General features: G+C 40.1%; 1 protein-coding gene across 4 annotated transcripts in view; it reads right to left on the reverse strand.

Moving 5' to 3' along the window:
- The window catches only part of LOC126253197 (centromere-associated protein E-like), a 178,394-nt gene that overhangs the window by 58,666 nt on the left and 91,953 nt on the right, over positions 1-27,775 (reverse strand). For all 4 annotated transcript variants that reach the window (XM_049954365.1, XM_049954363.1, XM_049954364.1 and 1 more), the window contains one exon: positions 6,391-6,519. In XM_049954365.1, the coding sequence (XP_049810322.1) occupies positions 6,391-6,519 (129 nt within the window). The remainder of the gene's footprint in view (positions 1-6,390; positions 6,520-27,775) is intronic.

Here is a 27,775-nt window from a genome sequence, read left to right on the forward strand (position 1 = left end):
CAAATCACACCATTTTCTGCTTCTGGAAACTGGTATGGAATTTAATAGGTCCTCACCTGTTTTTATTGTTTTATCAGAGAGTGGATCTATTTCAAATAGTTGTTCATATCTCTCCAGCAGAAATTTGGTGTCTTCATCGAGTCCTGGGATATAGTTCGTTCTGCATCCTCTCGGGATATATTTACGTGAGATGGCTTGGACTGTTTCAAAAAAATCATCATACCTCTCTGGTGAGATTTAGGACTTCCATATCAAGTTCTTGTGTGAAACTCTCCCACTTTGCTTTCTTGAAGTTAAATTGTCTTTTGAGCTGGACGCCCTCTGGTTTCACAGCTGCTTCAACAGAACAAACAACAGGTCGATGTTGTGTGGGTGGGATTACGTCTGTAACGTACTTCTTTACTTGTTGGGCAATATGTTCAGTGGTGAAGATGTTATCTGGGTTATAACCTCTATGCCATCTGCCAATATTGAAGGATGGTGGTAGCTTTGGGTCATGGTTTATCATCAGTCCCATTAGTTCCTCCAATCTTCCAGATCTTCTCCATTTTTTTCAGTTTCCTTGTAGCCCCATGATGTACTGTGGCAGTTAAAGTCGCTGATTACTAATTTTGTTGGTTGAGAGAGGAAGTTAGGTGGCTTCTTGAAGCAGAATTTAGCGTTGGGTGGTTTATATATGGATGTCACTGTACATGACTGGATTTCCACTGTCAGGATCTCTATGTTGTTATGTGACATGGAATCTACTGAGATGATGTTTTATTAGGTTCAGTAAAAACTGTACTACCATATGTTATACTTTGTCTTTCAATGATAAGTTTCATTCCATTTACTTTTGGTCTTCGATCTTCTGGGCCTCTATGGGTCTCTTGAATTAACAGAAAATCACAGGCTGTTTGTTTGCAGATGTTAGATAATAAAACTTCTTTATCAGATGAAATACCTTCTATATTAATGGATATTATTCTAAGGGCTGGTTTTGATAAAAGCCTTTGTTCTTTTTGGTCCTGGTGGTGGAAGGATTCGCCACTAGGATTCTTCCCAATGCCCAGGATACGCCCAATCGTGCTAAAACTCATCCTCTCTTTGTCAATAATAACCCTTGCACAATCTTCGTGGAGGCTCCTTCCTTGTACCCCTTCTTGGATACACTGAGAAGATAACATATTATCTTTCTTACCTGCTATTCCTGTTAGTCATTTATTTCCACTCTGGTAGTCTCAATCTATGGATTTCGCTAGTAATTATAACATTGCAGATCATTCACAAACCCAGTCAATCATATAAACTAACAGCACTGGGCATTCACCCATTTGGCTTTATTCCGCTCAGCTCGTTTACCCACATCCCCTTCTGTCTGCAGGGAAGTTTATTCCTAGATGTGCCTGGGATTCCCCTGGCAGAGACATCACATACACTACGCATGCTTTCAAAAATCAGCATAAGATTCATTCAGAAAACAGCTTAGAATGTATTCAAAAACCAATGGGGATGCGTTTCAAAATCATATGAATACTCAATAGACCAACATATGCTGGATGCTAGGCGCTTTGTAAAACAATGTTTTTCTCCTAGAGAATATAAATTTGGACCCTCCGCCCCTTTCACCTGAAATTGCTTTTGTAGACAGCAGTGGGAGGAGGTACTACTCATACGTAACTGAACTATGCGTGTGCATGAGCCCGCTCTCAACTGCTCAAACGAATCTAATGCAAACAGTTGTGATGTCATGCTCATCAGAGGCAATTTGTTGTTATGAAGCATTGCATAGTTTTCCTCAAGCGTTTGACACATTTCACTGTTGGCAGATGCTTGTACGAGCAATGTGTTTTGTTGTTGTATATGGCACATTTCATTTGCAACGTAAGTTTTATTTTTCGTTTTTTTCTTTCTCTCATTCATGTTTTATTGCTCAAGTATTACTCTGCAGTAGCAGGATACAGTAATATCCTTTGTTGGAGTAGTGGTTCTTACCAGTCAAAATTACAAAAATCTAACTGAAAACTAAAACAATTCACAGAATTCTAAAGAATACCCTGTTTTTTCCCAGATTTCTCTGGGATGAAAAAATTCCTGGGTTTTTCCTGGGTCTCCCAAGTCAGTTACACCATGAAACATCATCACAGAATCACCCTGTGTTTATGATAAAGTTAGCCATAGAGGAATTGCAGCACTGAGTAAGAGTGAAGTAGATTTTCGCAACATTCCAGGTGTTTTATAGTTTGTTTTTTTACAACAGCTTGTATTTAATTTCCATTTATATAATAATATAACCTCCATCTAGTGCGACTGCTTCATCAGACTATGGCAAAAAGTCTCAACTGCAACTTGTAAACCTTGAATATCTTCTATATGGAATACATGCAGATAATTAAAAACACAATATACAGGCAACTGACAGACATTTATCCTAATGAACTGGCTGGATTAAGCAGCAAGACAAGCTTTCAGAAGGTGAAAGATTAGAGATTAATGTCATCCATAGTGAGGTCATTAGAAATGGAGCACAAGCTCGAAGTGGGGAAGGACAGAGAAGGAATTTGGCCATGTCCTCCTCAAAGAATCAATCCTGGTACTTGCCTTAAGCAATTTAGGGAAACCATGGAAAACATAAACTTGGATGGGGATATCGGGATTTATATCATAACCCTCCTGAATGGGAATCTAACACCTTACTACTGTACAACGATGCTCACTGGGGACAACCTTGTCTGCTCTGTAGTTTGTTTCATCCATGTGCTCAAGACCTATTAACAAATGGAATGATTGGTTGGTTGATTTGGAGGAGGGGACCAAACGAGGTCATCGGCCACATTGGATTTGGGAAGGATGGGGACGGAAGTCGACCGTGCCCTTTCAAAGGAATCATCCCGCCATTTGCCTGGAGTGATTTAGGGAAATCATGGAAAACCTAATTCAGGATAGCTGGATGCGGGTTTGGACCGTCATCCTCCTGAATGTGAGTCAAGTGTGCTAACCACTGCGCCACCTTGCTCGGTAACAAATAGTATTTACTATTTAGATGCAGAACTACATGTAGTTTTGAGGACATTCTACCATAGGAGATGTAACCAAACTTAATTCCCCATGTACACTGACTTAGTGATGGCCCTGATGCCATCAAGCACTAGTGGTCACCAGAGAAATGATGCCAGTTCACCCAAAATACCCCGCTTCTATTACCACACGTAACACGTCAAGAAGGCAGTGTTATTCTGCTGAGTAGCAGGGCATGCTGGAATTTGGTGCCATGAAATTAAGGGAGTGGCTGCCAAGGAGGCCTGCAAAATAACTCAAAGACTACTGACTGTAGAATGAAATAAAATTCATCAACATGCAGCAACTTCTTGTTGAGGCACACTACTATGCATCATGGGTGGAGGTGCAGCTGGCAGTGAGAGAATAGGGCATGATCAGAGAAGCCAACTATCCCTCACACTGTACTATGATGTACAAATTGCTTTTATAAAGATAGGGATCCCTCCCCTCCCACCCACTGCCCAACAAGAAGTGCTTGTGGTATACAACTATCTGTAATCACATTTTGAGAGAGTGCATATATTTTGCCAATAAGAATGCAGTCCATATTTTTGACAATGGTTTTGCTGTCTATTTGAAATGAAGATACACTGACTTCAGAATATTTCTCATAGATTTGGCGAACTTCACCTCTTTTGCTAATTCAACAATGTTATGAAAAGGGAAGTTGCTACTCACCATATAGCGGGGATGCTGTGTCGCAGGTCGCAGATAGGCACAACAAAAAGACTGTCACAAATAAAGCTTTTGGCCATTAAGGACTTCGTCAACAATAGACACACACACACACACACACACACACACACACACACACACACACATTCTCTCTCTTCATTTGCCCAACACTGCAGCCATGTGTGTGTGTGTGTGTGTGTGTGTGTGTGTGTGTGTGTGTGTCTACATCTATTGTTGACGAAAGCCTTAATTGCTGAAAGCTTTATTTGTGACAGTCTTTTTGTTGTGCCTATCTGCGACTTACTTTTGATAATTTAACTACTCTATTTTTTTATTACTGTTTTTGATGAGTCAGTTTATTAGAACAACAACAACAACAGGAAGCCAAGTTGTCATAGCAATTTGTGAGTTTTTTTTTGTTTGTTTGTTTGTAGTAAATGAGGCATATTGTTACTCTAAACGGTACTTGTAATATGACAGTAACTGATAAAGACTGTAATGTGGAGGGAATTCGAGGAGTAATGCATGCTTCCCCAAGATATGTACATTCATCACTACAACGAATTTCTTGCAAGCATGGAACATTTATTTTCCTTCCATCAAGTGTTACTGTTTTCCCAACACCAAGTATTACTGTTCCTTCAAATGTCCTGAAACAACTTACATACTCTACAGTTTGGAACCATTTTTTTGGTGAGGTTCTTCTCCACCAAGATGAAGTAACTCTGTGGATTACCTTAAGCAATACGTATGATTTACATCATGCTATTGTTGTCATCTTCAGTCTGAAGACTGGTCTGATTCAGTTCTCCACACTAGCCTATGCTGTGGAAATCTCTTCGTCTCTGTGTAACTGCTGCAACCTACATCAATTTAAACTCGTTTGCTATACTAGAGCCATGCTGTTGCTGTTGTCGTCATCAGTCTAAGACTGGTTTTATTTAGTCCTCCCCACTAGTCTATGCTGTGCAAGTCTCTTCATACCTGTGTTACTACTGCAGCCTACATCAATTTAAACTTGTTTACTGTATTTGAGCCTTGGTCTCTCTCTACAATTTATATCTGTACACTTTCTTCCATCACCAAACTGACAACTCCTTGATGCTTCAGGATGTGTCCTACCAATTGAGGGCTTCCTTTAGTCACATTGTACATGAAGTTTTTTTCCCAAATTTGATATTCCCATCTAATCTTTAGTGGTCTTTTGTAGCACCACATTTCAAAAGCTTCCATTCTACTCTTGTATGAATTGTTTATTGTCCCCGTTTCACTTCTGTTACACAAAAGACAAATACCTTCAGAAAAGATTTCCTAAGATTTACATGTACATTGAATATTAACGAAGCTTGGCTTTTTTCAGAAACACTATTTCTCACTACTGCCAGTCAGCATTTTATATTCTCCTTACTTTAACCATCACCAGTTATTTTACTGCCCAAATAGCAAAACTCATCAACTACTTTGTGTGTCCCATTTCCTATCTAATTCTCTCAGCATTGATTACATTCCATTAACCTCATCTTACTTTTTGATTACACCACACAGCTGAAAATTCAAAGCACAGTAAAAATATGAAAGATCTCTCCTTTCTGTAACACTCCACTGGTTTAAATCATAGCTATCAATGGAGTGATTACAGTAAAGTGGAAAGGAGGGAGGGAAGATTAGGGTTTATTGTCCCGTTGATATCAAGGTCACTGAAGATGGAACAAGCTCAGGGTGTTTCAAGGACAGGAAGGGAAATCGGCTGTGCCTTGTCAAAGGAACCATCCTGGCATTTATCTGGAGCGATTTAGGGCAATCACAGAAAACATAAATCAGGATGGCCGGACATGGATTTGAAATGTCATCCTCCCAAATGTGAATCAAGTGTGCTAAATGCTGCACCACCTTGCTCAGTAGTATAGTGGAAAATGAGCGCAATAAAAATACTTGAATAATGTCTGTACTTACAAGAATCAAAGTAATCCTAATTCTGAGCTACTTTCAGTATTTACTCGAATAAATTGCATTATTATTGCTTTCCTCCTGATAAAATTTAAGGCTTTAGCCAGGAAGAGAATAAGATGGTCATAGTTCAATCTAATATCGCATTAATTAACGTCTTCCTATTGCTAAGCAAACAAAAAATTTCTCCAACTTGATAAAAATGTGCTGTATGGATTCCATTGCAAACATTAAAATATAAAATGTCAGATCAACATTAAATACAAAATGTCAAATCAACATTAAATACAAAATGTCAAATCAACATTAAATACAAAATGTCAAATCAACATTAAATACAAAATGTCAAATCAACATTAAATACAAAATGTCAAATCAACATTAAATACAAAATGTCAAATCTGTTGATAAAATGAGAAACAGGAATTGTTGACAAACATAAGTGGAAGAGCAGTTACTCAGATTAATGGATTCCGATATAAACAAGTAAGCTGGAAGTAACACTGAAATGCAACAGCTGATATAATGTTCCACTGCACTAATTACAAGCTACATGCAGTTGACAGGCATAAAACACCAGTTAAAAATGGAACATGACCAACAAAATAAAGACAGAATAAATAAATGTGTAAAATAAAGTGTGTGTGTGTGTGTGTGTGTGTGTGAGCTACAGGGAAGACTTTATTTTTGTGCACTTCAAATATTAACGATGCTTGATTGTGTGTTTACCTTGTATTAAATCCAGTTTCTCAGACTCAATAAGAGAAAGTGCATGCAAATGGGAATCCAAATCAAGGTTTTGCTGTTTCACTCTGTCTTCTAGCTCTATTACCTTCTGCTTCCACAGATCTTCCGATCCTGAAAATCAAATCAATTATGAGTCTTTTGAATATCTGAGAGTAATTAAAAGAGTTACAAAAAGGTCATCATCGCATCAGATTAGGGAAGGAAGTCGGCTGTGCCCTTCAAAGGAACCATCCCGGCATTTGCCTGGAAAGATTTAAAGAAATCACGGAAAACCTAAATCAGGATGGCCAGACGTGGAATTGAACTGTCGTCTTCCGAATGTGAGTCCAGTGTGCTAACCCCACCTCGCTCGGTTTACATACAACTACCTGATACCTAATTTTCAGGCTGATACTGTAGCCTTTGTAGAAACATGTAATTTACATGGTCATTTCTTTAGCAGAATAGACTGTTTCACTTAAACATTCTGAATATGTAATATTTCCCACAGAGTCATGAGCACAGCTCATTGTAAAGGTACAACACATGACTGAGGATACTTATAAGCACCAGGATTTATTTCTAAAGTAGTTTTGTAGAACATATTACATAATAAATCATTTTAAAAACACTTAATTTTGTGTTACTGGAACTTTTGCACCTTCAACACATAAATGATTCCAGGGTATTTAGTTGCCTGTCTGGATGAACAGACATTAATGATGATTACATCTGACTGAAATAAATGTAGTGAATGCTAATATCTTGGCATCATCTTTTTAGGTATTGGTGTCTATTAGTGACATATGAAAACTTGTGCCGGACTGGGACTTGATCGTGGATTTGCATTTATTGCATGTAGTCACTTGAACCACTTTTTCTATCTGTGCATGCTTCTCTGAATGACCCAAACTTCTGTGTGTCACACTGTCCTCATCCCTATACCATAGAGCCCTACGTTCTTCATTTAATGCTCTCAGCTTTATTCTGTATTGCCGCGCCAGTGAGAGTGAGGCTACGAGGAAAAGTAAATATTACATGCCAAGGCAGGTAAAAAAATGTTCATACCATAGTTCAATGGCTCACAAGAAGCAGGAAATATGGGTTGGAGCCCCAGTCTGGAATGAATTTCACAAGTCACTAATTGGTAGCACATACCTATAACTAGCACAGCTGATTGCACAATATTCACGTTCAGTGAATTCATTTCGAATGCTTCTAGATAGTTTTGCAGTACAACACTCAAGATGGACAAGTCACACTGTACTTCTGTGTACCTGAAAATCTGTCTATTAGACACAATGTAGACATGTGAACAACCATTCAATTTTTTTAATTTTTTTTTTAATGCTACTGGTTTCAAGCTGTTCTGGCACGCTGGCATGTTAGTTATAGAGCGTTGAACAACACATTGCACACCACTTGGCTCTGTGGATAGAAGCCACTTACAGGAGGGAAAAATAGACAAGAGAGGAAAAAATTAAAAATGACAACTGAAGAAAGCAAGAACAACTATAAAAAACCTATGGGTTTTGATCAGTGAATTTTCAAGTATCCAAATGTGTGGCGTAAATGGCCATATCTTTTGGTTGCTCTGATTCTACTTGATGTGGCTACCTGTACAGATGGACAACAAAGTGATTCTATATGGGTTTTCATTTTGACTGACTGAGGTACGGAATCCTAAAAATGAAAAAAACTGAACACAATAATAACGTTAAAATATAAACAGCATAACAATAAAAGTGAAGGAAATCTGGCAATCTTCACTGCCTACACACGAGTATCCTCTAATTCCTAGAATAAGGGTCACTTATTTACTTCACTTGTCACACGTGCAGGAACTCTACTCTCTTCTCAAAGGCTAACTTCAGTACAAATGTTATGGCTTTCTATTTGCCATACATTTATGAGTATGCAGACAGGGCCAAAGAACCAGTGTCCCGTGCCTATAATGCAACTATTCTTCTTGTGGATCACCATACTGTTCAGTACCGGCCCAAAACAAACACTGAAACATTTCTTACCCAATTCAACACCTTGATCATTCAAGTTAACTATTGTATGACACACTTTCAAGAAACTTTTCCTTTCAGCCCTCCAACATCTCTCTTTATTTATTTGATTTTTATTTATTTATTCATCCAGAGACCATCTTAAAATGAAGTAAGATTTGTCATCATAATACGATGGTAATAAATAACTCAAAAATATAGATACAGAATATGAGTATCCTAGATGCAAATGCGGCTATGTGACTAAAAAAACAAAAATTCAGTTAGAGCAACCCTCTTTTACAGTTTTTCAATGGCTGCCTAAAGCTGTATCAATCAAGCTGCAAAAATTACTAAGACATTTAAAATGAGGCGGGAAAATTGCATGTGGGTGCAAAGGTAGCCATGTCTTCAATGCACTGAGTTGCAAACCAGCCAAATCCTAATCCTCTGCAACAGAGGCTTCGTCTTAATGAATCATGGCTGCTGATGTGGATGCAGAACCAGACATGTCATCTTGCCACACATTAAACTTCATAAAAGTTACTTTTTTGAGCAGCCTGTGACTAAAATGTTTATGTTGACAGTATTGGAGAGAACCTTATATGTTTTTGCTTCTATTGCTCCTTCATAAGAATGAAAATATAAGAAGGCATTGTTTTATGACAATGTGACTGCCTGGTGTGCTCATGTCATTGATGATTTTAGAAGGACTTTGTGGTCAGTTTTATTGTAGGATAGTCCGAAATGGATGAGGGTAATGGAGAGAAAACTTCTACCACTGAAGAACATGTCAAAGAACCTCATGAAAATAATGCTGAGAGCACTGTTAACAATGACAGGAAAGAGGCCATGAGAAGATGTAGTTCCAAGAAGAGATGAACAATTATAGAGCAATGGAAACAAAATGCCAAGAAACAGAAGAAGTAAGGAAGACCTCTTCTTATAGTAATATTCAAATATTTATAAGTTACATGTTTAATATTGCTGGAGCCATATAACTTCACCTCTGCTTAATCTCTTCATTGCCGGGTAACCTCTGCAAATCTACAATATAATTCTCCCTTTGAACACATTTCTTGTTAACTTGATGTACTTGAAAACAGAAACACTGTACTTCTAATTGTTTTGACATAAAACCAGTACCTGTTGGATTTCAATTAATTTTGTTTGTCATCTTTAGCTACCATCCGAAGGGGTTTCCACAGATGCTGAACCGTAAACATCTAGCTAGAGAGCTGAAATGTAGGGTGCTCACTAAGCAGGGCATACGGCAGATCTATGAAAAGTTTTACAAGAAATTAATTGAGACTGGCAGAGCAACTCTATTTGACAGCATGTGAGCATGTCCTCTCCTCAAAAAAGTAAGATTAGAGGAGACAAATGTCAAGAAAGCAAACAACTTCAAATTTTGTACTCCCAGGAAGGTGTGAATGAGCTTCTAAAAACATAAGGGTTTGCCGAGTGGCTTTCATGGGGATCTTGCACGTCAAAAAATGAAACTCAACCCATTTTGTCAGAGTATGATGAACGATTCCTCACCTGCAACAGCTAAAAGGAGGGGAGGTGACAGAAGAACAAAGTTGTATGAAGGTGTGAAAACTGCGGCTGCCAGACACATTGAACAATTCAAACCTATTGAAAATCACTATTCTAGAGGAAACGCGCTTCATCACCAATATTTGAGCAGTAAGTTAAATATGAGAGTAATGTGAGCAATGTGAGCAATGTTCAGTGAGAAAAATCTGGACATAAAGTATAACTACTACTGGGCAGTATTCTGAAATAATTTTAATATTGGCTTTGGAGCACCTGGTGTTGACACAAGCTCTACATACTTGTCCCTACAAAGTATGATTTCCTTGGAAAATCGACCAATTGAAAAGAAAAATTTAGAAAATCAGCACATAGCTCACAAAAATTTGAGGTAATGATAAGGATGACATTGACGGTCAACTTATTTTAAGTTATGACTGCCATAAGAATTTACTCCCTCCAAAAGTCCCAGATCAGGCGGCCTATTATTCAAGATAGATGTCACGGTGACATAATGTCATGTATGTATGTTTAAAATTTTCCAAACTGAGCACAATTGAAAACCCTGCAGTCTATGTCGGCACACCGGAGAAATTCATTTCTGTAGTGCCCTTAGTGTTGGATGACTGCAAAGCGAGAGACTGAAAGAAGTTTGATGATGATAGCATTAAAGCTCGTGGATCTTGGCACTTCCAGTTTCTCTTTTCTTCTTCTTTTCTTTTCTTTTCTTTTCTTTTCTTTTCTCAATAGTGCTTACACAGACAGCAAACAGAAATTCATGTCTTGTGCAGGGAGAGCCATTCTTCAATTTGGAGAAGGAAGAGTAAAAATCTCTTTTTAAAAGAGGCAAACAATTCATGAAAAAAGCTCTTCCTAAGGAGATTCCAAAAGGAACCCCCCTGAGAAAAGGTAAAATTACGGACATCAATTAGCTTCTAGCACCTCACCAGTGAGAGGCATGACCCAAGGAGGAGAAATTAAAAGTACACCAAAGTTTTTGACCATCAGGAGGTCACGGAAATGGGCAAAAATCAAAACGGCGAAGCTGAAGACCTTGATTTTGAGCTTTTGGATGATGAGGATGCCCGAAATGTTGTTTAAATGCAGTTTAAGTCATTTTACCTTGTGATCCTTTTTTCGAAATATTTCGTTTACTGATGATTTGTTTCCAAAGATTTCCCATTTTCATGAAAAGTGTTCCTAATATTACGTTTGAATTGAATTAAGTCTGACTAAGATTATTACTGTACCTTGTGATAGTTCAAGTTTTATATTTTTATGTAAGGCTTTAAAACAATACAATGTTCCAGCATTTTGTTCATTTAAGTTTCTCTTTTTCACACTATTTTAAAATGCTTCTGTATTCTACCATACTTCCCGACAAAGCCAGATGTGCACCAAAATTATTTTTGCAGCTTGTTTTGCAACCGATTACTTTTTGGTCACAGCCACTGTGGTGTCACCGCCAGACACCACACTTGCTAGGTGGTAGCCATTAAATCGGCCGCGGTCCGTTAGTAAACGTCGGACTCGCATGTCGCCACTATCAGTTATTGCAGACCGAGCGCCGCCACACGGCAGGTCTAGAGAGACTTCCTAGCACTCGCCCCAGTTGTACAACCGACTTTGCTAGTGATGGTTCACTGACAAAATACGTTCCCATTTGCCGAGACGATAGTTAGCATAGCCTTCAGCTACGTCATTTGCTACGACCTAGCAAGGCGCCATTATCAGTTGCTATTGATATTGTGAAGAATGTACAGGCAAGAGCTACGTTCAACATTGATGGATTAAAGTTAAGTATTCCACCAAGTACCACCTTTTTTTCTGAAGTCTGAATTCCTTGTTCTGTTCCAGACCTCACGCCAGCCTGCATGAGCTTAAACGCGTGCCTTTCGGCTTCCTCCAAACTCCGTGGGTTGGCTCCTGCCAATCCACAACATTTTGGCGATGAGGTTTTCCGCGTTCTTATCGATACTGCCCTGATTTACTTGTGTCATGGCTTTGCCACAATCTCCAGATGTACTGTCCGAATTTTATCACTTGCAGAATCAGCAGACGCAGGCCATACTGGATGCCCTTGGACAGCTCGTCCAGGGTCAACGTGCGATGCAAAACGATGCGGCGGCCGCCGCTCCACCGCTACCGCAGCCACAACACGCTGTTGCACCAACTTTTCGCCCTTTTGATGCTGCACTGGAAAGCTGGAGGGAGTGGTCACGCCAATTTGGATTCCATCTTGCCGCCTACAGAATTCAAGGTAATGAGCGGCAGCCTTTTCTCCTTTCCTCCGTAGGGGTGCACACGTACCGTGTGATAGTCAAATTATTTCCCCGACGCGACGTAGCAACTCTGTCCTACGACGAAATTTTGTCTGCATTAGACGCATATTTCAAAGAATCAGTCAATGTAGTTGCCAAACGGTATACCTTCCTTCGTACAAAACGTACGGCAGGTCAGACTAATAGGGAGTGGGTTGCAACCTTGCAAGGCCTTACTAGGGATTGTGCTTTTGAGTGTCAATGTGGACTCCCTTATTCAGATACTATGGTACGTGATGCAATTGCACAGAACGTTTCTGATGTTCGTATAAGGGAACAGATTTTGAAACTAGTCAATCCCTCCCTTCAACAAGTGATGGACATATTGGATCGGCAGGACACACTTGACTTTGCTCAGAAATCATTTGAAACTTCACCAGCCGTGTGTCACATTAACCGGCCCACCAGGGGCGCTGCACGGAACAGTAAACAGCCCTCGCGCCCGTCCGCGCAGCTGCCACCAGGCTCTCAGCCACGTGTGCTGCGCAGGCAAGCAAATGCAGTGCTAAAATCATGCCCGCGGTGTGCCACTAGACATTCGCATGAGAATTGCCCGTCACGCCAGGCTATTTGCTTTTTCTGTAATAAAAAAGGACATGTTCAGAGTGTTTGCCAGAAAAAGCTCAGATCGGACACTCACAACCATTCCAGGCCCTTTGCTTCGCGCCGGAATCGGAATCGAACCAAGGATACTCTGGCTCGTGAAACTTCGCCCATGGAAATTCATGTAGTTCATTCCACTCCGCCCAGTGCCACTCTCTCTAACAGTGACTGTGTTCATCCCACAAATAGTGTGTGTCGACATCGCCAGAAATCCCGTCATGTCGCAAGTGATTTTGTACCAGTGTCAGTTCACGTTGCACGAGACAGTCGCTCTTGTCGTCAACAGGACAATAAACTTTTTGTAGACTTGGACATTAACGGCAAAGTGATACCATTCCAGCTCGATACCGGAGCTGCAGTTTCACTGATCAATCAAGACACGTACAAACAGCTGGGCACACCTCCGTTGCGTGCCGCAAATGTTAAGCTAACTGCATATTCAGGTCACGGGCTCCCTGTGTTAGGACAGTGCAGCCTTCTTGCAACATACAAGGGACAAACAAAACTTGTGTCATTTTACGTCCTTCGTTCTTCTTCTGCAGTGAACTTGTTTGGTTTAGATTTATTTCAGTTGTTTCACTTGTCTATAGTCAATCAGGTCCTATCAGTGAACCAGACTGTGCCTTCAGACAGTGTTTCTCGTCTATGTGAAGAGTTTGCAGACATTTTTGCACCGGGCCTTGGTTGCGCTAAGAACTATAAAGCACATTTGGAACTGAAAGTAAACGCGCAACCGAAATTTTTCAGAGGGCGCGATGTTCCCCACGCATTGCGTGATGAGGTCGCAAGAACATTACACGATTTGGAATCACAAGGTGTGATTGAACGTGTGCAGGCTTCTCTCTGGGCGTCACCCTTAGTAATTTTGCCAAAACCTTACGAAAAATTGAGACTTTGTGTGGACTCCAAAGCTACAGTGAATCCACAACTAGTGATTGCAACTTTTCCTTTACCCCGCCCGGAAGATCTTTTTGACAAACTGTGCCCGGGTAAATATTTTTCGAAGTTGGACCTAGCAGATGCGTACTTGCAAATACCGGTGGACGAAGAATCCCAGCGCGTTTTGGTGGTTAACTCGCATCTTGGTTTGTATCGCTTCAACCGACTGCCATTCGGGTGTGCATCCGCCCCTGCATTGTTTCAGCAATATCTGCAAACTGTTTGTGCGTCGGTCCCTACTGCAGCAAACTATCTGGACGATATTGTGATCTCCGGAAAGACGGAAGAAGAACATTTAGCCAATCTCAGAACATTATTTCAGGTCTTGCGACAAAATGGTCTTCGCTTGCGGAAGGTCAAATGTGTGTTTTTTGCTCGTGACTTACCCTACCTGGGACATGTACTCAATGCCCAAGGCATACATCCTAGTCACGAGCACCTCCGTGCCATACAAGACTTGCCTTCGCCGCAGAATTTGAAGCAGCTACAGAGTGTGCTGGGAAAAATCAATTATTATCATCGCTATGTGCGCCACGCCTCTTCCATTTCAGCTCCGCTTCATCGCTTACGCCGTAAAGGTGTTCCGTTCATCTGGCCGACGGAATGCGAACGCGCCTTTCGCCAGTTGAAATCGGCGTTGCTTTCCAATACTTGCCTTACGCTATTCGATCCCCGGAAACCCCTTTTGTTGATGGTGGATGCATCGGATTTCGGGATCAGTGCTGTGCTTGCGCATAAAGATGGATTGCACGATCGCCCTATTGCCTTTGCATCCAAATTGCTCTCGACTGCGCAAAGACATTATTCACAGATAGATAAAGAAGCTTTGGCTCTCGTATTTGGTGTTACTAAGTTTCATGATTTCTTGTATGGTCGTCACTTTACCATCATTACAGACCACAAATCTTTGACATCGCTTTTTCATCCGAACGAGCCTGTACCTCCACATACAGCGCAGAAATTTATTCGCTGGTCTATTTTCCTCTCACAGTACCGCTACGATATCTTGTATCGGTCCACTGCTAAGCACGGAAACGCCGATGCGTTGTCCCGTTTGCCTGTTGCTGAGGATAAAGCATTCGATTCCTCCGAACTTGCTTGCATGTTCATTGATGCGGAAACCGTTGACGTGGTCGAATCGTTTCCGATAGATTTTCGTCGTGTAGCTACAGCCACAGCTGCTGACCCTGTCCTTGCTACCGTTCTGCTTTTTGTTGCTACGCAATGGCCCTTGTCAAAGTCACGGATCGAGGATCCGTTGGTTTGCCGATTTTTTGCTCACAAGGAGAGACTTTTTGTACAACGTGGTCTTTTGCTGTTGCGTTCTGATAATGATCAGTCCAGGGTCGTGGTCCCACGTTCGTTACAGTCCTCTGTCTTACGGCTTCTCCACCAAGGACATTGGGGTATAGTGAGAACGAAACAACTTGCTCGTCAGCACTGTACTTGGTTCGGAATCGATGCTGCGATTACGAATATGTGCTCTTCTTGCATGGCGTGTGCCGAACAACAATCCGCACTGCCACGGAAATTCTTTGCATGGCCAAAAGCCACTTCCCCTTGGCAACGCTTACACATAGATTTTGCTGGTCCATTCTGGAATGCTCGATGGTTGGTTGTGGTAGATTCATTCAGTAATTTTCCTTTTGTTGTCCGGATGTCTTCCACGACGTCATCTGCCACCATCCAAGCGTTATCTGCTATCTTTCGCATTGAAGGTCTTCCACAGACTATTGTTTCCGACAATGGCCCACAATTCATGTCCGCAGAATTTAAGTCATTCTGCAAAGCCAATGGTATTCAACATCTGACATCCGCGCCGTTTTCGCCTCAGTCAAATGGTGCCGCTGAACGATTGCTCAGGACTTTCAAGTCCCAGATGTTGAAGTTGAAAGAGTCGCATTCTCAGGAGGACGCGTTGTTGCTCTTTTTGTCCTCGTATCGCTCTCAGTCCCGAGATAGTCGCTCGCCGGCTGAGTTGCTCCACAATCGTCCTCATCGAACCTTGATGTCTTTGCTACATCCGCCGCATCAGGTTCCTGTGCAGCGGCAGACACCTGCTTTTGCTCTGGGCGACGTTGTCTACTATCGTCACTATCGAGGTTCACGGCGTTGGCTTGAAGGGCGCATTCTTCGCTGCCTCGGCCGCGCTATGTATCTGGTTTTGGGGGCCTCTGGTGAGGTGCGTTGGCATCTCAATCAGCTGCGCCTCTGTCATCGCACGAGATCTGCCGCTCGCCGTCTGCTTTCAGCGACGGTGCCGTCCGGTCAGCGCCTGGGGGGACCATCTACTGGCTCGCCTCAGCCCCAGGTGTTACTGACGCTGCCTTCCATTTTGCCCCATGGCGACGCGCTGCCGCCGCCGCCGCCTGTTCTCCCGCCGGCGATGCCCGCAGTGGACGCTTCGCTGCAGCCGCCTCCCTGGGTCATGCGCCGCCGATCGCTTCCCGTAGCCAGTTGTCCTCCGACACGGACCTCTTGCCCGCTCCGGACCATATGGCATCTTCGCCCGTCGGGTGCCCCGGCCAAATGGAGGTCGACCCTTCGGCCACTCCTGTCTCTCTGCGGGTGCATACACCGCATGTTGGCGTGCACCCTGGAGCAGGTTTTCAGGCGTTTCCTAGCTCCCCTTGGACCGAATGGCAGGGTGCGGGTGGCACAGCCTCGCCTGTTGTTAGGCTCCCCACCTCGTCGCATACGTCAACATGGGGTCCTCCCCACAGCAGGCGGAAGCCTTATAACACAACCGTACGCCGATTTGCGGGGGAGGAATGTGGTGTCACTGCCAGACACCACACTTGCTAGGTGGTAGCCTTTAAATCGGCCGCGGTCCGTTAGTAAACGTCGGACCCGCATGTCGCCACTATCAGTGGTTGCAGACCGAGCGCCGCCACACGGCAGGTCTAGAGAGACTTCCTAGCACTCGCCCCAGTTGTACAACCGACTTTGCTAGCGATGGTTCGCTGACAAAATACGTTCTCATTTGCCGAGATGATAGTTACCATAGCCTTCAGCTACGTCATTTGCTACGACCTAGCAAGGCGCCATTATCAGTTGCTATTGATATTGTGAAGAATGTACAGACAAGAGCTATGTTCAACATTGATGGATTAAAGTTAAGTATTCCACCAAGTACCACATTTTTTTCTGAAGTCTGAATTCCTTGTCCTGTTCCAGACCTCACGCCAGCCTGCGTGAGCTTAAACGCGTGCCTTTTGGCTTCGTCCAAACTCCGTGGGTTGGCTCCTGCCAATCCACAACAGCCACTGATGCAGGCTAAACATAAATTTAGATATAAAAATAATAATTTAGTAGTTAATGAAGGATTGTAGATATTTTCATCATTGGTTTGGTATATTTTTCCCTTTTTAGTGAGAAAACAATCACATTTGTAACACTGCAATAAGAGTGAGGGTAAATTTTTCTGCTTTTACCCAAAATCTTTTAGCACTGATATAGCCACGTGTGCACCTGGGCTACTCTTATATAAGTAGGCTTTTATGAGTGTAGGACATGCTGTGGCCTTGATGAAGGAACCATTCTGGCAATTTAGGAAAATTACGGAAAATCTAACTCAAGATGGCTGGACAGAGCAAACTCCATTCTTATGAATAGGAGGTCAGTGTCTTAAGTGCCTTGCCTTATTTGGTCAGTCTCTATTGTACAACGTTACAAGTTTCTTTGATATAAATTCTATTTGCTCCAGATAACTTATATTTATATACAAAGTTTCAGTCTTCATTGCTGCACACATAAAGGACACCCACTGGTTAGTCCTGAACCATGAACATATTGCTACACCCCTTGCACCAACTCCAGGCTGTTTGGAAAGCCAAATCCAGGTCTGTAAACATGCTACTATGCCCCACATGCCCTCATCTCAATGAACATGAAAAACTAAATCAGCATCCATCCACAATGAGTGAGATACTGAACTGAGGAGACTGACAAGACATTACTATCATGTACTACAGATCTTGACATGTGATTTTCTTGTGAAACCATTGTAATTTGATATTGTGTTATAGTGATACCCTTCATTATTAACCATTACCCTGAGTCCTAAAAGTAGTTTTTCATAGTATGTATTATTTATGAGAAATGTTTTAGCTACCTTTTTAAACAGATGCATTTTAGTGATCTTTTTCACTTCCTTTAGCAATTTTTTATACAATTTTACTCCCTGAGGTAAAATGCTATTTTGAGTTTTTTGTTTGTTTTTCTTAGTATGCAAGTCTAAAGTGGCTCTAGTTCCACAATTATGTATAGAACTATTAGTGAAATATTTAATAATGTTTTCCATGATATGCATAGCAGATTGGAAGGTGTTTAAAAAAAAAAGGAAGAAGATTGGCTAATATGTTTGTAACTGATTAAACTTATTTAATCTGACCCAAATCACTCTCCTGATTTAAGCAATTTCCAAGAACATCCACTACATGTTTCCAAATATATATTAGTATGACAACACAAGGGTATTCTATTGTGATTGTTTGCTTGCATCCATAAAATCACCATTTTTGTGGAAGATGATTTTCAGCAGTCCATTCCAAGAATCTAGACTTTTACTTTAAGGCTGTAAATATCTCTTCCAACATCTGCCTAGCTCAATGCGGATCAAAATCAAGCATATCCCCAACACTGGCATTTCCTTGCTTAGCTGTGGATGCCAGAAAATCGAGTGCTAAGTGGAGAGAGCAGAACATTTCTGAGATATTCTTCATTTGAATTCAACAGAGGCGTGGCAACAATGGAGGAGCCAGCAACATTTGTGTCACGTATGGGGATAATGCCACTGGACAGAGCATGGCAAGAAAATGGTTTTCTCATTTTAAGGAGGATTGTGACTCTCCATGTTCAAGAAAACCTTTGGGCTTTGAAGAAGATCATTTAAATGCATTAATCCACAATGATCCATGTCAGTGTATTCGATAACTGGCAAATATGATGAATTGTGGTCATCTCACCATTTGCGATTTTCTAGCAATGTTGTTGTTGTTGTTGTTGTGGTCTTCAGTCCTGAGACTGGTTTGATGCAGCTCTCCATGCTACTCTATCCTGTGCAAGCTTCTTCATCTCCCAGTACCTACTGCAACCTACATCCTTCTGAATCTGCTTAGTGTATTGATCTCTTGGTCTCCCTCTACGATTTTTACCCTCCACGCTGCCCTCCAATGCTAAATTTGTGATCCCTTGATGCCTCAAAACATGTCCTACCAACCGATCCCTTCTTCTAGTCAAGTTGTGCCACAAACTTCTCTTCTCCCCAATCCTATTCAATACCTCCTCATTAGTTACATGATCTACCCACCTTATCTTCAGCATTCTTCTGTAGCACCACATTTCGAAAGCCTCTATTCTCTTCTTGTCCAAACTGGTTATCGTCCATGTTTCACTTCCATACATGGCTACACTCCATACAAATACTTTCAGAAACGACTTCCTAACACTTAAATCTATACTCGATGTTAACAAATTTCTCTTCTTCAGAAACGATTTCCTTGCCATTGCCAGTCTACATTTTATATCCTCTCTACTTCGACCATCATCAGTTATTTTACTCCCTAAATAGCAAAACTCCTTTACTACTTTAAGTGTCTCATTTTCTAATCTAATCCCCTCAGCATCACCTGATTTAATTTGACTACATTCCATTATCCTCGTTTTGCTTTTGTTGATGTTCATCTTATATCCTCCTTTCAAGACACTGTCCATTCCGTTCAACTGCTCTTCCAAGTCCTTTGCTGTCTCTGACAGAATTACAATGTCATCGGCGAACCTCAAAGTTTTTACTTCTTCTCCATGAATTTTAATACCTACTCCGAATTTTTCTTTTGTTTCCTTTACTGCTTGCTCAATATACAGATTGAATAACATCGGGGAGAGGCTACAACCCTGTCTCACTCCTTTCCCAACCACTGCTTCCCTTTCATGCCCCTCGACTCTTATAACTGCCATCTGGTTTCTGTACAAATTGTAAATAGCCTTTCGCTCCCTGTATTTTACCCCTGCTACCTTCAGAATTTGAAAGAGAGTATTCCAGTTAACGTTGTCAAAAGCTTTCTCTAAGTCTACAAATGCTAGAAACGTAGGTTTGCCTTTTCTTAGTCTTTCTTCTAAGATAAGTCGTAAGGTTAGTATTGCCTCACGTGTTCCAACATTTCTACGGAATCCAAACTGATCTTCCCCGAGGTCCGCTTCTACCAGTTTTTCCATTCGTCTGTAAAGAATTCGCGTTAGTATTTTGCAGCTGTGACTTATTAAACTGATAGTTCGGTAATTTTCACATCTGTCAACACCTGCTTTCTTTGGTATTGGAATTATTATATTCTTCTTGAAGTCTGTGGGTATTTCGCCAGTCTCATACATCTTGCTCACCAGACGGTAGAGTTTTGTCATGACTGGCTCTCCCAAGGCCATCAGTAGTTCTAATGGAATGTTGTCTACTCCCGGGGCCTTGTTTCGACTCAGGTCTTTCAGTGCTCTGTCAAACTCTTCACGCAGTATCTTATCTCCCATTTCATCTTCATCTACATCCTCTTCCACTTCCATAATACTGTCCTCAAGTACATCGCCCTTGTATAAATCCTCTGTATACTCCTTCCACCTTTCTGCCTTCCCTTCTTTGCTTAGAACTGGGTTGCCATCTGAGCTCTTGATATTCATACAAGTGGTTCTCTTCTCTCCAAAGGTCTCTTTAATTTTCCTGTAGGCAGTATCTATCTTACCCCTAGTGAGACAAGCCTCTACATCCTTACATTTGTCCTCTAGCCATCCCTGCTTAGCCATTTTGCACTTTCTGTCGATCTCATTTTTGAGACGTTTGTATTCCCTTTGGCCTGCTTCATTTACTGCAATGGGAAAGGTTAAAAAATTGGGTGAATGGGTACTGCATGCTCTCAGCCAAAATACAAAAATCAGTGGGTGGCCGTATGTCCATCTCTGCTTGTTCACATCAATAGGCTCACAAAGAACACCCACCATCACTATCCTATATCGATATTGGTGACTAGACTTGGTGTATTTATGGTAACATATGGAAAAGGAAGGAATGGTTGAGCCCAAACAAAGCAGCAATTCCTTGTACTAAGACCTGTGTGCATCCACAAAACATAATGTTATTCACCTGGTGGAACAGCGATTCTATGGTGTACTATGAATTGCTCCCCCAAGGTATAACCATCACTGCTGACATTTATTGTCAGCAACTGAGATGTCTTGCACATGTAACTGAAGAACAATAACCAGGAAGACTGTGTGAAGTGATGCTACTCCACAATAACACCTGCCCACATTCTATTAGACTGAGAAAAAAACGCTATACAGGAGTTGTGTTGGGAAGTTATCCTGCATCCACAATATTCACCTGATCTCACACTTTCAGATTTTCACCTATTTCACTCTCTATCAAAGAACTCTCAAAGAACTTCCTTTCCAGATGAAAATACACTCTGAAAATGGCTCAATGAGTTCTTTGCCTCAAAACTACGATTTCTAATTGAAACGTTACTCCATTGTTGGCAGACTGTTGTAAATAGTGAAGGAAAGTACATTACCCAAGACCTAAGTCTCTGTTATGTGTATTTGTTGTATTAACAGAATCTTCTGTCGGTTCTTGGTAGAACAACATTATAATAAATGAAAAGCACCAGTTTGCTTTAAAGCAGAGTTGGATACAATAAAATTTATTGCCACAGCCAATGGCTACAATCCAGTTCTTATTGACCACATCTTGCACAAAAAAAAAAAAAAAAAAAAAAAAAAAAAATTATACCCCTCCTCTAGCCCCACCTGCTTCCCCATCCACTGTCTGTAAGAAATGGTGTACACTACCATTTCTAGGTCAGGTATCACAGATTGTAACCAAAGCACTGAAATCCTGCAAGTATATGGTTTCCTACTATGTGAGGAACACAACAGCCCAGTGTGTTTTTAATAGCAAAGACAATATATAGTGGGGTATACAAAATCACCTGTTCTGATTGTGACAAATTTTACATTGGTGAGTCAGACAGAGACATATCAACTAGGCTGGCTGAACATGAACGCAGCTGGAGGTTGCAGAATTCAGACTCTGCATTTGCTGAGCATGTACTGAGTGAGGGTCACAACTACCAGCCAGTGTCACATGTACTTCACTTAGCAAACAAAGGCCATAAATGCAACCTGCTCGAAGCCCTGTAAATTAACAAACATCTTGCTCACGGTCCAGATCTCATCCTAAATGACCAGATACAGCTCAACACTTCCCCTCTCCTGAACTTTATATAACCATCTTTGTTGTTCATTACTTCCCACACTCTCTCTTCCTACATATTCCCATTTTCCTGTATTCACTAAGTTGTTTTGTTTTGTTGAAGTTGTCTTTGTATCCCACATAGACTGTAGTTTCAATAGTTAAGGCTTTCTTTTAACTGGTACTTGTATTACTGTCCGTGTTTAACACCTCTTGTAGTTGTCTCAAATGCTGTTCATATTTTCCTTTGCTCATTTATTTAATGAAAACAGTTACACAGCCACTGCTTTGATTATAATGTTAATGCTAAAATGCAGTACCACCACACTTTTAGACTGTAGGTTCCCTCAAACACCTCCATTTTCCTGCATTTGTTTATTGCTTAATTTCCTTATGCATTCTGTATTTACACTGATAACTGTCTCTTCTTTTAATTTTTGTGTATCACTCTCCATGTTTCATACCTCCTGATGAAGCCTTGTCTAGTACTAATTTCATTTTATTTTATTAGTTTTGTTTATTAATAGAAACTGTTATGTAGGCATGCTATTCCTATTTTGTGCTAAAGGTTTTCCTGTCTACTCCATTGTTATTCATGTACAGTTCAGTTTTTACTTTTTCATTGCAAAGATGTTACTTACTGTATGCTTCTACATCAGTCTAGATGTGTTACTTCTCTTCCAATGTTGTCTGCTAACATCTAACTTCTTTGGTGATAATACTCAGTAAATGTCTGAAGATGGCCTTGTAAGCTGAAAACCGGTTTACAATAAAAGTAATATTGTAGAACAAAAGCAAACTGGTGCTTTTCATTTATTGTATTTGTTGTATTTATTAAACATATGGAAAAATGCAATGAACTTATTCAGCAATCTAATACAACAGGTTGCACTAACATCTTGTTTGCAATTTCCTTTACAGATGCACTGCACTTTCCCATAACCATTACAAGAAATCTTATGTTTGCCTGCCTTCATTGCCCCTTTCATATTGCTTTTTAGTATTATCTCTAAATAATTGTATTATATGACACGCTCAGTATGTTTACCACTAATATTGCGAGGAGATAATATCCCATTGTTTCTCTTTGGCATAGGAATTATCTATATTTATCCACATTTAAAGAGAGCTGGCTTTCATTACACCGAGTGGAAATTTTGTCCAAGTCTTTCACCAGTTACTTACGACTGTCCAATGACAATACTTTCCTGTGAAGAACTGCATTGTCAGCAAACAATCTTGCAGTGCTGCTGGTCATGCCTGATTATTCATTTATAGACGTTAACACATCATTGAGGCAAGTCTGATGTTATAATCATTTCTGTGGAACATTCACTGTTCAGTCAGTCTGTCAAATATTATTTGAGGCAATCAAGTATTTGTGAACATATTACACATGACTGTATCTTGGTCAATAGCTGTGTGAGTGTACAGAATTTTTTGTAGTTAAATTTAGGATTTTTTCCGTTTAGAGTCAGAGGTGCAATATTTTCTGTACCCTCTTTGTCCATAAATGAGTAATCATATTGTTTATTAATGTTACGCTTTGAAGTATGCTTCAAATAATGCACAGTTCCACATCTTTGCATCTAATACTACATGTCAGTGCAAATATTTGTTTATGTTGTATTATTATTTCTTTGAGGTACTCCCCAGGAGGCATTCAGTGGTTGGAGTTCACCAGCAGGTGCCTCTACATCACAAGTACATCATGTTGCTTCTGACACCATGTGGACCACTGAAGGGGAGCATAGGAGAGTAAGCAGTGTTAAGACTGACCAAAGAACAATATTCAACAATAGAATTACAAAAATGTTTTGAAATATATCGGTTGACTATTTTTAGAGAGTATTAAGGATGCTTCCACACTGACAAGCCCATGCAATAAAATGTTCATGGTCCTGTAAACAAGTCGAAGATCACTTCAAAACCTTAGAAGAACAGTTGGCAAAATAATATACTTAACTAAATATACTACACGATTATATTTTTAAATTTTTGCCACCCAGAACCCTTTCAGTCAACAATGTGGTACAATGTCGAACATCTTAAGAAAATTTTGAGAGATAGAATCTATCTGATCACCTGCATCTATTGTTTTCAAAAATGTCATGCACAAATATGAATAATCTGTTAAGAATACTATGCTGCTTCTGTGCCTCATGTTTATAAGACATTCTTTGGTTTCCATTTTTATGTGGTTTAATGCTAATTACCAACCTTTCTACTCCCTCTCCCTTCTGTGTATCTGTTCCTCATACTGTCTCCCCACCCGCCCAACCGGCATTTCCATTATGTACCTGTTCCTCATACTATCTCCCCCCAACCCAAATATGTATTTCGTACGTTCCATTGCCCTTCTTATTCTTTAACCCAACTACTCTCCATTCCCTCTCTTTCCACACTTCTGCTTATTTTGCTTTGAATCATCATTTCACTTGCTACTTACAGTAGTTATGCAGTGGTAATAAAAGAGATCATTTCCTCATTATTTATGTGGAATTCATCTTATGTAGAAATATATTTTATGAACTCAAACCCATTTCTGCCCTTTGACATATATGTTGTAGTCCAACATTACCACACAAATAATTGCTTTATGCTAGCTTCATTTTCCTTCATCATTACTGAAGTCTTCTCTTAAAGATGCAGGGTTGTCATAGTAAACAATCCACACTTTCATTTCCTCTCAGAAATACACAATGCACATGCATGTACACACAGTTCTAAAGCAAAGTACTGGCACTGTTAGAAATAGACATGGGAATCAAACTTGGTGTGGCCTTTTTGGAACCATTCTAACTTCCTAAGTGATTTAGTGGAACCACGTGAAAGTTAAATCAGGGTGATTTTAAACCCCCTCTTCACATATGGAGAGGGAAGAAAAAAGGATTACATTAAATGTAATCTCAATTGAAAATATGGATAACCACCAGTTGTAGAATGGAATGACGACAATTAAAATTTAGGTCATCATTCCATTCTATAGCTGATAGTTATTCATATTCACAATTGCAATTACATTTGATGTATTTTGTAATGGCTGTAGTCACTGCAGTGCCTGTTCCTTTGGATATGCATGCATGTCCAAAGGAACTTTGCTCTGTAATTCAGAATAACACAGGCACTGCAATATTATATCGTATCAGAAAAAAAAAAGATTAGTGTTTCAATGTTGGTAGTGACAAAGGCGTTAGAACACGCTCAAAATGGACAAGAATGGAAAAGGAAATAGGCCATAGACGTTTTTCAAAAGAATCATCTTGGCAGTCTCCTACAGAAATTTCGGCAGACTACAGCAAACCTAAATCCGGATGGCCACATGGATCTCACTCCTCCTGAACTCAAGGACAGTGTCTTATCCACTGTGCCATCTTACAGCTGATTCATTCTCTCTTCAGTCTCTCTGTACAGACAAAGGAGTCATTGCTTCTGTGTCTGTCTGTTGATCTTCTGCCTTCAGCAAGACATGATTTACAGTACGTCCTCTTTTACCTTAATTAACATTTTTTACCTACTTTCCAGGGGTAGAGCTATCTTATGTGATTTCAAGGCAATGCAATTTTAGAACCACCAACTCCTATTTTTGTACAAAACTATGGCCACTTTTAGTTTAGCATTACAGCTGGCTGTCAAGCTGAAAAAGTATCCTAATCTTGTCAATTAACGGAAGAATAATGATTTATCTCTAAGAGATATTATGCAGAAACATGCAAGAATATTCTAACACTACTTAGCAGTTAGAGATACTAAATGTCTTCATATAGCAACACAATTATGTTTTAAATAGTTATGTTCAATTAAACATGTCATACCATGTAGCACCCAGGCACAATGTATAGTTGTAAAGTATCTGCCCTTGTAAAGCATTTCCCTCATGCATGTGTGTTATAACGTGTCCCTCATAAAATAATGATTAATTAGAAACATTATATACCAACTTATATTAAAAGGTATGAAATAGTTGAATGAGTGATTCCTGGAAAATGAAGGGCCAAACCCCACAACATTAGGGAAACACAAAAGATTCTAATTTGTTTTACACCAAAGGATAACAACAACAGCAACTAATTTAGTAGAAATTACTGAAAACAAAATAAGCGCACAGCACAAGGAAAAACAATAAACACTGATCAAACACTGTGATCCAAACTACTGCAGATATGCATCCCCCATTCCTCTTATCTGTTTTGTCAAACTATCAGAATAAATACACAGTAATGATAGAACTGACATTATATTACATATGGATCTTCTCTTTGTCCATCTTTATTAACTCTAACCAACTATGGACCACGTAAAATAACTGCTCACAATGTGTGCTTCCAATTTACATAATTTTTTCTTTATTCCTAGTACTATTTCATTACTCGGTTGTTTTCTCTCCTTCTCTGTGTAAAAAAATCTTCTGCATCTTTTTTCCCAACCTTTTTGGTAAACTATTTAATTTAGTTCTTATTCTTTTTTGGTTTAAAAATCTTTGTCATATTGTCATTTTTTATCTGCATAACTTTTCCATTAGGATACTGGCAGATTTGTTTAATTTATTGGTGATCTATTCTTTCCATATGCACAAAAAAGAAGCACATACTCAGCAGATTCTAACTGATGATTTTGAAACAGGGTGTCTACATGGACAAGGAAAAATAATTCCCGGATTTTTCCCGGTTGAAAATACACTTTCTCCCGGTTGAAAATACACTTTTTCCATGTTAACTGACAGTATACTTTTTCTCGGCACTTATCAATCCTTTTATGGTTTATGGTTTTATACACCGGCGTAGAATTTCCCGACACTTTAGAAAATGAAACTCGGGGGGGGGAAAAAACATGTTTTGGAAAGATCTTTGATTAGCAGCAACATATACACTGCATATTTCCGTGTTACGAAGGTATAAATTCGAATTCCGCCAAACACCGCATGTTACTTTACGAAGCATTAAAATCGAGATTGCGACGCTCTTTTGTAAGCCAGTCACAGCTCATGTGACCTGATCTCACCAGCTGATGACAGAATTTGACACATGATGTAGTACGCCAATAGCAAGATCACTCTTAAGTAGCGCGAACACACAAATAAGAAAAAATTAATGGCTTAAATTAACGTACAATTGTTGCTACAAGGAAAGCAAAGCTATCACATATAATACTGGATTGGTCTCTAAGATTTATAAACTGCAAGAGAAGCTAAGCTTCCACATACATTGTTGATCTTTTTTGCGCGTCATACATCACATAAACGTGCCGGTAAAATTTTTTAATAACGACGTAAATGTCTGATCTTCTGGGCTCTAAACTCTTCATATGGTCATCCCCAAATAGTTGATTTAAAATGAGAGTCAAACGCTCTGTGATTTAAGAAATTCGTCATATACTCTCTCACATAGTTTATCTTACATAAAAGGAAATTTACTTTGAAAGTAACGCTTTTCAAAGCAATATTCACAATATTTTTCCGTGGCCTATTAGAAAGGTACGTTTCAGCAGTTGCCAGAGAGCACCAGATAACAGGCGTCACTGCACTTGCGCAGCTACGATGACGCAGGAAGCCCGCATGTTCGTACGTGTGAAACATTAAAAGATCTTGTGTTAAAACGATTCTAATGTAAAAAAACTGTCACGTCACGCTCATTGGAGGCAATTTGTTGTTAAGAAGCACTGCAAAGTCTTCCTAAAGCCTTTGACACACTTTGCTGTTGGCAGACACTTGTATGAGCACTCTGTTTTGTTGTTGTATATGGCGCATTTTCTTTGCGACT

Source organism: Schistocerca nitens, chromosome 4, assembly GCF_023898315.1.
Source record: "Schistocerca nitens isolate TAMUIC-IGC-003100 chromosome 4, iqSchNite1.1, whole genome shotgun sequence".
Taxonomy (NCBI): domain Eukaryota; kingdom Metazoa; phylum Arthropoda; class Insecta; order Orthoptera; family Acrididae; genus Schistocerca; species Schistocerca nitens.